A 10,692-nucleotide genomic window follows, 5' to 3' on the forward strand; every position below is an offset into this window, starting at 1 on the left:
GAGAGGGTTAGGAAAAAAATTTTGCGCATGCGGATAATTTTCCCGGACTCATAAAAATGAGCTTGATCCAAGAAAAATAGAAAGTGAGCATGCACGTGAAGTTGAATTCAACCTCATTTGAATTTAATTCAAATGAGTGTGAGAAAGAAGTGAGTATTCGGTAGGTCCAAAATGTTGAGAATTTAGGAAGAGCCTCGATAAATGGAGAAAAAATCATGGAAAAAGTTTGGAGAACAAACATGAAGTAAAAGACATGAGAATTAAATTGCAAGTGGGTTGCGGTTAATTCCAAACTAATGGAATATTTATTATAGCTCCCTAAATATCGAGAGGATATGTTATAAAGAGAAATCATCATGTGAACTCCTTCGATTTAAATGGATCGAAGATCCACACGATTTATTTATTTGAGTTTTAAAAAAGGGTGCATGATGACATGATGCAATGCACATGATGCAAAGATGAATGCAACGAACAAAACAAATCACACGACGAAACTCGGAATACATAGAAGGCGTCTGAAGCGTCGTTACATCACAGCAGACACCTGTGTTGCAAGGCCGGCTTCAGCAACGGCATGCTGCAAAGGGAGACAATGAACTGCCGACGCGGCTGCACGAGCGAAGGATGCTGGGTGCTGGGTTGAGGCACGATGGGTGCTGCGCGGGGGCTGAGACTAGGGGGAACGATGCAGTCAACATGTACTGGGGTGGTGTGATCGTAGACGTTTCAGATCCAACGGTGGGCCAGCCGACTGATTTTGGGAGAAAATCGGTTGGCTGATTTATAGCAGCCGCCAAGAAAAAAAGATCAGACCGAACCGGCTGCGTACCTGAGCGCGAGGAACTGAACGCCCGGCCCAAGGCAAGCCCCGACCGAGCCGAACCCAACGGCCCTAGAAAGTCGGACCGGCTAGGAAGGACAAGCGGGGACGGAACAAACTCAATCGAACCGAAGCTGAAACCTACGGGATCGCAATAAAGCGGAGCAGAGAGAGGGGGAAGCAGGCAACTGATACACCCGATCCCACCCCCCCCCGAAATCCTCTCCGCCGACCTCCCATGGAGAGCGACGGCGGAACCTAGTTTAGCTCAGCCGCCAACCCAACCTCACCGCGGCCCGCTGCCGAGCTGAGGACCCCAGGCCGCCGATCTCGTGGAGATCGTAGCGCAAAGCTGCCGCGACCCAACCCTCTGCTCCTCGCGGCTCTTCGGCCAGCATCGCGACAGGTTGCTTCCGCTCATCTTTTTCCTTCTCTGCAGTCTCGGTTAGCATTCCATAATAATAAGGGTATATGGATTGGGTTGAAATTTCTGTCAAAAGGTGAACTAAGATTTAAGCATGACTCCACTCTGTGCTGTGTTGATCAAACTATGTCGGGTTAAACTATGGGCAGATGAATGTATGGATTCAAATTGGATTTCGCTACAAATTTCAGATGTTTTAGCACGGCAAATCGAACACCCGAGATGGCAAATTATGTTGCCGCGAGAATGGCAACTTCCTTTAGTAAGCAAATGGCAAATGCTTGTCATGTTCAGTTTTTTTTGCCAGGAATTGCTAAAGGAAATTGCCATTCTCGCGACAACATAATTTGGCAAAAAAAAGGTTTAAAAATTATGACGTCAGATTTTTAGCATTTCCGTTAAAATTTTGATAGTTATATGTATGCATGTCTTCCTTTTGTGTGGGTATATGCATGTATGTATGTTATTCCAGTATGCAGCACATGACATAACATGATTGTTGTTTTCATATTTTCAATGCGTGGCAGGTATCCAGCAATGGCGACCTCCTCTCTTGCTCCGCCTGAGGTGCCCATGGAGCTGCATGCGGGCAACCGTGACCGCCTCTTAACCGCACTTCGCGCCCACCTCTCCGCCACCGCTAGCCCTCCCCGTGGCATCGCCCTCCTCCAGGTCCCACTTGCCGTCTTTATAATGAATCAGTCTCTACTTTGTTTGGGCCTTTGGGGCTTCCTCTATCAACATTTTGGCTTCTCTTTCTGAAGGGCGGTGAGGAGCAGACACGACACTGCACTGATCATCTCGAGCTGTTTAGGTATATGTCTTTTTATTAAAAAAATATTTGCCAGCGCCCCTCCCTTTCTCTTTCTTTGGGATGACATATTGAAGTGGTAATGGCCAATGTCTCAGGCAGGAGAGCTACTTTGCTTATCTCTTCGGAGTGCGTGAGCCAGGGTTCTACGGCGCTATAGTACGTTCTTCTCTCGTGTGTCCCACTTTTGCAGGGAAAATAAAATCCTTGCATAGTTCCTGTTGAGCTCCTTGATACCTAGTTCGATGCTTATTGTGGATATTCACTACGCCTCATCTTTATCCAGTTATTAAACTTATAACACAGTTTATGTCACAATTTCTTGAGTTCGTACAACTTATTTGTCTGTGAGAATAAGCCACTGCAAGTCATTCAATGCATGTTATGATAATGAATTTATGCTCATTAGATGCTTCTACCTAACTTGGCCTTTATTTGTTCACCAAGGACATCGCCTCTGGACAATCGATTTTGTTTGCTCCAAGGTTGCCACCTGACTATGCTGTCTGGATGGGTGAAATAAAACCACTCCCTTATTTTAAGGTATTTGATGTTCTAAATGCTATATTCGCAGATACTGCAACACACTGAATTCACATAATATTTTTCATTAATACCTTTACAGGATAGGTACAAGGTCGATTTGGTCTTCTATGTCGATGAGATTGTGCAGGTTCTGCAAGATCGATTCAGTCAGCATGGGAAGCCTGTGTTGTTTCTCTTGTATGGAAAGAGTACTGACAGCGGAAATTACTCAAAGCCTGCTAGTTTTGAAGTACGTGATATACAATTGGTCATAAAACAAGTTAGGATGCTTAGTTAGTTAGTTTTATGGTTTTGAAGGGTTAAAGTGGGAAGCATAATCTGGCATGTTAATCATGCAGTACCATCCTTTCTCCTTTAGACCTCAACTACATGTCTTTGTTGTATATGCATTAAATTTACCAACTTACCATGCTGTTTTCCCTGTGTAGGGGATAGAGAAGTTTGACACCGATTTGGGTACACTCCACCCTATCTTAACTGAATGCCGTGTTATCAAATCTGAAATGGAGCTTGGCCTCATTCAATATGCCAATGATGTTAGCTCAGAAGCACACATTGAGGTACATAAGTTACCCTATTAAAGTCTTGTACCATGCCAATAATTTGTTTACACCTTCATTGCTATTTTTTGGAGTACATTAGACTCTTGTCCTGTCTAAATAATGGTTGCTCAAGTTTTGGCTCTTTAGCATTTGACGAAATGTGATCTATATCTTTCCCCCTGCTAGGCTGTATAGAGAGCCAAATGAATGTATTCATCAATCATCCATGATAATCCTTCATGATACTAGATGCACAGACATGTAGTTAATGTGGTTTTGGCTTTTTGAGTACTATCACTGGGATTAATTGTTCTTACCACCACATAATCCTGCAGGGACGAGTTTATGTTCAACCAGGGATGGGTTTAATTGTTGCCATGGGCTGAGCTTTAGGAATTTTCGTTTGGGGATGAAATAAAGGTCCCAAATTATTAAAGAAGCAAACACACTGTAATATTATATTATGATTTACGAGGTTCCAAACAAAGCACTAAAGTTAAGCATTGAGTCGTCTTGTCACAACAGGTTCTGGCACCTCATAAGCAAAGAGTGGGACCCACAATGCAAGGAATCACTTTAGAAATCTACTCCCTCCGTCCCATAATATAAGAGCGTTTTTGACACTACACTAGCGTAAAAAACGGTCTTATATTATGGGATGGAGGGAGTAATTTGCAAAAATATTCCTTTAGGTGTTAACAACTACCGACTCCTTTGTTATTTTTCGAGAGGCGAATTAAATGTGTATCTGATTCTTGACTTGGACTTTGCAAGGTTATGAGACAGGCAAAACCAGGCATGAAGGAATATCAGTTAGAAAGCATATTTCTTCATCATTCTTATAGGTATGGAGCCTGTCGACATTGCTCCTACACATGCATATGCGCTACCGGAGAGAACAGGTGAGTTCATGTATCATGTCTGATCGGAAGCAAATAATAGGTCAGTGCACAAACACTTTAATGTCTCTGAATTGTTTTGCTAATGCTTTAGTGGAATCCTGTATGTAGGAATTGTGATACAAGTATCAACATCATAACAACAAATCACCATCTAGTGCCTGTTGTAGTGTTATCCACTGTTTCCATTTGATAATGTTTCTTCAAATAGTCAAATACCATGAGCTTTTGATATTACCAGATAGCATTTTAGTATATAGTTTTCTTAACGCCAGAATAAGATTGCTAACAAAATTTCAGTAGGTCTCTCTTTTCGTGTCCACATGGTGACTATAGTGTACAATTTGTTGAGTTACATGAATAAGTTAACCAGGGGGGCGCTCTTTTAGTTAAAAATAGTTAGGTTATATGACATTACTAGATATTTTATTGGTGTACAAAGTCTCAGTCATCTTGAAGGCCGGTTAGCATTTGCTATCAAGATTGAAGACTCAGAAATTCTGAGTTTGTTAGACTATATCTTGTATGCTATAATAACTCTTTCTGTTGATTTTGCAGTTCTATTCTTCATTATGGACATACGGCTGCTCCAAATGACCGGGTACTCTCTTTTTTATGATGCTTTGTGGCATTTGATTGACTTCGCTCTATTAGTATTTTACCTGATCAAGCTTCTAAATGTTAGAATTCACCAAATTGAGATTAAGTTGTCCACAGAGCTCAGGTCTCTTTTAAATGAGTTTCATACTCCTGATGACTTGAAAATGGGCATGCTTTATAAAAAAAATTCCTCGAGAAAACGCAAAGCCTTGTATTTTGATGCTAGATAGATGAAGTTATTTACAAGCCTACGGATAGGCCAAGTACAATAACAACACATGCCACACCCCTGAGTGCTCAGCCTGGGGTGGACCCACTGATAAAATGATCCTATGTCTTGTAAATCAGTTCTATTTCTCACCTGAAAATGGGGTGTCACACAGACACAGTATACTATACATGAAATGTAGCAAGGAAAATATCTTGGACCCGGTGTCCTGTGACCGCTATGGTTGAACCTGGCCCCCAGCTCAGCTCCGCTGGGAGTAACACTTGAAGGCTGGTTGCTATTGCTGTAGCCCACAACCACGTCTCTGCTTGGATGGTGTCCAGCAGCGTGGTGATGCTAGGCCTCTGCCCGTTGAATACGGCAGCATTTGATGCTTCCCAAGCCACTGCTCTGTGAGCATTATCAAAGTGGAAAGCCTTCTTCAGCGACGACTATATGGAGTTCAGGCTGTAGAGTTCATCTACCTTGTTATTTGTCAACTACATTTATCAGTACCACGAGGTCTTGAAATCTACCTATGATAATTTGTAAACTGAATGGTGTCTGTTGTGTGCTACCTTTCATTTATGATATAGCCGAAAATAAGTTCTCGTCATCAGATACATGTGAACATTGGTGGTAATGACCCTGGTGACGAGTTAGACAATTTTGAATAAAAATTGTCTAGTTGAATAGGCCCAGCATCATAATGTATCCAGCTTACACGTTGCGAGTGATGGCACAAACACAGATATTTATATACAACGATAGAAATGCAACAAAGTAATCATAGCTACAAGGGTCTTGATGTAATATTGGTGTTCTTATTTTAGGGGAAATTTTGTATTTTGACTCCTCCCGTACTTTTTCTTTTCCTCTTTGGTAGATGATCATCTCATATATTTTCAGACGCTGAATGATGGAGACATGGCTCTAATGGACATGGGAGCTGAATATAATTTCTATGGCTCTGACATCACATGTTCATACCCCGTAAGTCCTTCGTAACATTCATCTATCTAATTTGGTACACTATTTTTATTTTCCAGTGTCTTTACTAAATGGACTTGCTTTTGTTATCTACTGTTAAAAGCGTCAAGGGCTATGCTTATTATGTGCAATGAACTGCTTATGAACATCATTGCTACCAGCGGTTATTATTTATTGAATGTTTATATCTTAATCTGAGCACCCTCAGATATCCTTTCATTTTCACTTCAGCCCAATTCTCTGTTATGATTAGTTATGATTTACTAAGTATTTAGCTGACTTTGGGCCATAGCTTATAATTCTAGAAGTTTTCTTTCCAACAAACCTCGATGCAAGCTGGAGCATTCTTCTGTTCATCACATCTTAATATACTGTTTGTCTAGTGACATCACCTGAATGAGTTTTTGTCTTTTCAGATAAATGGGAAGTTCAACAGCAACCAGGCAACAGTATACAATGTAAGTACTTGTGAGAAAGTGCTTTTCTTCCTGTATGTGAATTAGAACCTGGACAGGTTGTTTGAATCATTATTGATGCAACACTGACTATTTTACAGGCTGTCCTTAAGGCTCATAATGCTGTCATATCACACATGCAGCCTGGAGTAAAATGGGTCGATATGCACAAGTAAGAATGATTGTTACTTACAGAACCTTGCAATTTCTAAACATCCTTGATGGGGTTATCCAAGAATGTTTACTGTTGGCCTCTGTGTTAGATTTTGCAGCATCTTTTGCTTACACGCCATTTGATCTTTTTTGCAGGCTGGCCGAGCAGACAATACTTGAATCTCTCAAGAATGAAAAGATTATCCATGGGTGCGTGTGTGAGAGCTGCTCATAGAACTTAAATATGATAATATGTAAAGCTACAATGCTGACTTCTCTATTCCCCGGAATACAATTATTTCAGTGATATTGCTGATATGATGACTCGAAGGTTAGGTGCTGTTTTCATGCCTCATGGTCTTGGGCACTTGCTTGGAATTGACACCCATGATCCCGGAGGCTACCCTGAGGTTGAGATATGGATTTTACCAATGTTTATGCAAGTTTAATCTTTATACCTACCTCCCTGCAACCGAGTTTAATGCTTGTTTGTTGACTTTAGGGCTTAGAGAGGCCAAAGGAGCCAGGACTGAGCTCCTTGCGGACCATAAGAGAACTTAAAGAAGGCATGGTAAGTAATTACCTTTCTCATTAATTTATGAAGATTTAGTAGCACAAAATACTCTTGCAATTTCACGCGCACTTTTCTGAGAAGTGGCTAGGTTGTCGTGTTAGCCAGTAAAATTTATGAGCTGTTTGGGACTCTCTTAATGTGTATTCTTTCGGACAGACTATTGACCATTTGGGTATTCAAACAAGATGACAGTAAAATTTATGAGCTGTTTGGGACTCTGTTAATGCGTATTCTTTCGGACAGACTATTGACCATTTAGTAGCACACATAACCACAACATGTCACATTTGCCTGGTATTGTGGTTATGCTTTAACTGTACAACATCATGCATAGGGTCCCCACAACTTCTGAAAGTCAATACCTTTTCTGTTATCAACTCTTCATACAGAAGCTGCTTTGTGTAGGCAGTTAGACATCAAGGCCTTGAGACTTGTTGTGGTATAGTAATCATAATGGATATTTTGAAGATGACAAACTTAAATATATCATGCAGAAGAGCATGGAAACATCTAAAGTTCTCCGACATATATATCGATGTATATCTTCTCCTATTTTAGCATATGCTATCTGAGAGTGAGGATAAGAAATGAAGGACAACATAGATAATTTGAACAATAAATGGTCGTGAATCCTCCTTTGAATAGTACTGTATTTTCTGCATCCATGTTGAGAAGGGTGTGTGGGCATCTTACATATAGTTATAACAACCATCTGAGCTCACATGGTTTTTGAACTGCAGGTTATTACGGTTGAGCCAGGCTGTTATTTCATCGATGCTTTGCTGAGGCCTGCCAGGGATGATCCAGTTTCCTCAAAATTCTTCAACTGGGAAGAGATTGAGAAGTACAAAAGTTTTGGTGGTGTTCGTATTGAAAGTGATCTGGTATGTCTTGCTTGGTTGCTCTCCTCCATTACATAGTAAAAGAACTTAACTCTCTTAATTGCTGGTGCACCGCTAGTCCGCTACTTGTAGGTACGAAGTAATGCCAACACATTTGCTCTATTACTGATCTCTCTTGGAAAAGTTATACTCCCTCCGTCCCAAAATATAGCGCTTATTAGATTTTTCCATAGTCAAACCTTGTAAACTTTGACCAAATTTGTAGAAAACATTGTCAACATCTGGAATACCAAATAGGTACAATTGATTCATGATGGAATATATTTTCATATGGTATATATTTGGTATTGTAGACATACATAATTTTCTAAATAAAGTTGGTCAAAGTTTGTGAAGGTTGACTTTCACGAAAACCAAATGTGCACTATATTATACTCCCTCGGTTCCGAATTACTTGTTGCAGGTATATGGATGTATCTAGATGTATTTTAGTTCTAGATACATCCATTTCTGCGACGAGTAATTTGGAACAGAGGGAGTAGGACAGAGGGAGCACTACAAGAAAACAGAAATTGGTTGGCATATGTTGATAGACCTCTCAATGTCGCAAGTGATCTTGCATAGACTTTAATGTATGTGCTACAATGGAGATGATAAAAATGTCTTGTCCCCCATAAGAGTCAAACTTCAGTTAGGGCACACTTCCGAGTTCGGTTACTGAAGTACAGAGATTGGAACAATTTAGCTCTGAATCTTTAATAATTTTTTGAAGTGCTAAATTTGTTGGGCTAAAATGTGGACTAATGTACCGTGTTCAGCATTCACACTTCAGCATGCTGGCATGCTCCAAGAACCAACCATTACCACGGTAGTGAGGTTTTATACTTCGGTCATGGTTACGTGCTTTTGCTGGTAACAAGGTCCAGAAACTTTAGCATGTAGATGTGGATGGCAGTATAAAAGGAAAAAAGATACTGCCTGATTGCTGATTGCAGAGTAAAGAGACATTTGGTTATCACCAGTGCACAGAGTTTCTCTTGACGTGTCAAGAACTCAACAGTAATTTCTGTAGCATCCACATTGCATTGGCCTTTACATAGTGCTAGCCTTGTTATTTACATGCTAACAAGATATTCCATTGCTGCAGTATGTGACGGCACAAGGATGCAAGAACCTGACAAACTGCCCCCGGGAGACCTGGGAAATCGAAGCGGTAATGGCTGGCGTGCCATGGCCTCCACGTGCTTCCGTGACAAAAGCAGAGAACGGACTGCCCAAAGCCTGAGCACTCGCTTGTTTGATGCTCCCTGGGCGAAACATAACCGTAATAATTGAATAAATGAAGCATAGGATACTTTAATAAGTGGGTGATGGTTTCATATGCTGTGCTGTTGGTTTGGTTTGAGTTTGAGGATAAATTGGCATGTTAAGTTCTAAGATCTGGTGAAGTCAGTTACTTGTAGCTGTCCTCTGTGGACTCGAAAGGTTGAAGGCTCTTGCAGTTAGTTCGACCGTCTCTGTTGAGAACCAGCAACGCTGTTTATCATGAGAAATCAAGCGAATGAGCATGCAACATTTGTTTGTTTCGTGTCATCACAAAACTAATGCGGTTTGTTATATTTGTTGGGGACAAGTACAGAATATCAGTTCTTCTGTTCATCCGAAGTAAAGTACTCCTTCCGTCCCAAAATATAAAAACGTTTTTCAAGCTATGTTAGCTTGAAAAATCTTCTTATATTATGGGACGGAGGGAGAATATTCTTAGGATCCTGATAAGTGCCACATGTGTGGAATGAACACTTGGCAATTTTGAATGGTTTTTTATGGCAAGTTTAGTGATATGAGTATAACAATTTTAGTTGTTAAGCACGACAACTTTCTTTTCAGATGGTAAGTTTTAGTTTTTATGGGTTTGTTTTTCTTTCTGGACGGCAATTCTAGTTTAAAAAAGTCAGGCCAGAGTGTTTTGTGACACACGTGTGACACTTATTATTTAAGTATTTTTATTTTATTTTTCCTACACTTTTATGTCGAGAGCTACACCTGTTTTCAACAAACAAACCTCGTAGAGAAGCTTATTTTTTGGTGGAAGCTTTGTCTCCCCCAAACAGGTGAAGGCGGCTTCTGGTTTACAAATTCTTTAGTTGGTCAATATTGTACGAGTTGCCCTTAGAGAACTCCAATGTGGTGACCCATTTGTCCGCTGACATTTATTTAGGTCAGTGCGGACACAAAAGTCGGCCCAACACGTCGACCCAAACGGACGCGCGTCCGCCTGCCGATCCATTTTCGGTCAATTTTTTAGCCGGATTTGCGTCGGCGCGGACACGAGACGGACGCGAGCGTGCGCCTTCTCCTCCATCTATGCCCGCTGGTCGATGGCAGCCTTCACCATTTCCCTCCATTTCCACCAAAAAAGCCTCCCGCCCGCGCGCGCTCCCGCCCCACCCCCGCTATGGACGACGACCTCGAAGCCGCCGCCTCCCTCGCCTCGTCCAGCATGAGGACCGCCCCCTCCGGTAAAGGCAAGCCTCACGCCCCCCGCAAGACCGCCGCCGCGCCCAAGCCGAAGAAGGCGCTGACGCCCGAACAGCGGGCAAGGGAGTCGGCCAAAAGGAAGGGCCGGAGGCACGCGACGGACGCGAGGGATGAAGCCATCGCAGCGGCCGCCGTCGCCGCCGCCGCGCAGCGGGAGGTCACCAAACGCCCTAGCCAGCACGTTGCCGCCAACGAGGGAGGTGCTCTATATGCTAGGGTTAAACCCTAGCCAGCACGGCCTCGTCAACGCCGCCGTGGCCGCGGCCAGCACCGGCTCATCCGCGTTC

At 42.1% G+C, this 10,692-nt stretch overlaps 1 protein-coding gene across 1 annotated transcript; it reads left to right on the forward strand.

The window, feature by feature from the left end:
• Positions 1 to 891: 891 nt before the first annotated feature.
• LOC109756846 (uncharacterized) lies at positions 892 to 9,453 on the forward strand. Its single transcript, XM_020315688.4, has 17 exons — positions 892 to 1,229; positions 1,775 to 1,919; positions 2,012 to 2,061; positions 2,157 to 2,217; positions 2,506 to 2,601; positions 2,684 to 2,833; positions 3,033 to 3,164; positions 3,921 to 4,048; positions 4,604 to 4,646; positions 5,763 to 5,846; positions 6,260 to 6,301; positions 6,400 to 6,470; positions 6,608 to 6,661; positions 6,756 to 6,861; positions 6,954 to 7,022; positions 7,766 to 7,909; positions 9,015 to 9,453. The coding sequence occupies exons 2-17, from the start codon at positions 1,785 to 1,787 to the stop codon at positions 9,150 to 9,152; spliced, it is 1,503 nt and encodes a 500-aa protein (XP_020171277.1). The 5' UTR covers positions 892 to 1,229; positions 1,775 to 1,784; the 3' UTR covers positions 9,153 to 9,453.
• Positions 9,454 to 10,692: the final 1,239 nt, after the last annotated feature.

Source organism: Aegilops tauschii, chromosome 6, assembly GCF_002575655.3.
Source record: "Aegilops tauschii subsp. strangulata cultivar AL8/78 chromosome 6, Aet v6.0, whole genome shotgun sequence".
Taxonomy (NCBI): Eukaryota; Viridiplantae; Streptophyta; class Magnoliopsida; order Poales; family Poaceae; genus Aegilops; species Aegilops tauschii.

What these genes read in the sequence shown, in the direction of transcription:
- LOC109756846 (XM_020315688.4), top strand. Translation starts at nt 1,785, where the DNA reads ATGGCGACCTCCTCTCTTGCTCCGCCTGAGGTGCCCATGGAGCTGCAT. An exon ending in CAGGGTTCTACGGCGCTATA is followed by an intron (nt 2,218 to 2,505) that starts GTACGTTCTTCT and finishes TTGTTCACCAAG; the next exon opens with GACATCGCCTCTGGACAATC. An exon ending in CAAAGCCTGCTAGTTTTGAA is followed by an intron (nt 2,834 to 3,032) that starts GTACGTGATATA and finishes TTCCCTGTGTAG; the next exon opens with GGGATAGAGAAGTTTGACAC.